The sequence below is a fragment of the Nannospalax galili genome, unplaced genomic scaffold (assembly GCF_000622305.1).
Source record: "Nannospalax galili isolate Female #2095 unplaced genomic scaffold, S.galili_v1.0 scaffold137, whole genome shotgun sequence".
NCBI lineage: Eukaryota > Metazoa > Chordata > Mammalia > Rodentia > Spalacidae > Nannospalax > Nannospalax galili.
In genome coordinates this window covers 582,144-583,014 of record NW_008340203.1, presented here as the reverse complement: position 1 = coordinate 583,014, position 871 = coordinate 582,144, and the positions used below count along the sequence as shown (strand labels likewise).

General features: G+C 54.6%; 1 protein-coding gene across 1 annotated transcript; it reads left to right on the top strand.

Annotated features, from left to right (window-relative positions):
- The first annotated feature begins 478 nt into the window (after positions 1-478).
- LOC103735834 (keratin-associated protein 2-1-like) lies at positions 479-871 on the top strand. The gene has a single exon (XM_008835205.1). The coding sequence runs from the start codon at positions 479-481 to the stop codon at positions 869-871; it is 393 nt and encodes a 130-aa protein (XP_008833427.1).

Sequence of the window (871 nt, the reverse complement as noted above, 5' to 3'; positions counted from 1 at the left end):
TATAAAGAGGGTGACTGCACTTAACAATATTGTATTGCATAATAAAAATATCCAGAAGCCAGAATTATGAATGTTCTCATCATAAAGAAATGATAACTATCTGAGGTGATGGATAAATTGCCTCCATAGATGTTCGGTGCACAATGGGTAAGTGTGCCACAGCATCAAACTATCCCATAAAGATGCACAATTATCTATCAATTAGAGCTGCTACCATCTCAAATGGTTGTGAGTTCTCAAGTTGTCACAATGAGCAGTGTGAAAACACTCATGTTTGGAGATGTAATAAATATTTAATGAGATCATGACTCAACCATTGGTCAAACAGAAGTCTAGTTAATTAGTCGAAAGATAAACAAGAGGGGTCACCAGCACCTGCCCAGGTATATAAAAGGACGGCACTGGGAGGAAGCCATCACACCTGAGAACCACCCACTGCTCTCCACTCCTCCACCCCACACCAGACCACACCACCACCATGGCCGACTCCTGCTGCGGATCCTTCTCCTCCCAGAGCTGTGGAGGCTGCTGCCAGCCCTGCTGCAGCCGCGACCCCTGCTGCTGCCGCCCAGTGTCCTGCCAGACCACCGTGTGCCGCCCAGTGACCTGCGTGCCCCACTACACGCGCCCCATCTGCGAGCCCTGCCGCCGCCCCATCTGCTGTGACCCCTGCAGCCTGCAGCAGGGCTGCTGCCGCCCCATCACCTGCTGCCCCACCTCCTGCACTGCTGTGGTCTGCAGACCCTGCTGCTGGGCCTCCACCAGCTGCCAGCCCATCTCTGTGCAGGCTCCCTGCTGCCGGCCCCCCTGCTGCCAGCCTGCTCCCTGCCGCGTCACCTGCAGGACCTCCCCCTGCGACCCCTGCTGCTGA

What these genes read in the sequence shown, in the direction of transcription:
- LOC103735834 (XM_008835205.1), top strand. Translation starts at nt 479, where the DNA reads ATGGCCGACTCCTGCTGCGGATCCTTCTCCTCCCAGAGCTGTGGAGGC.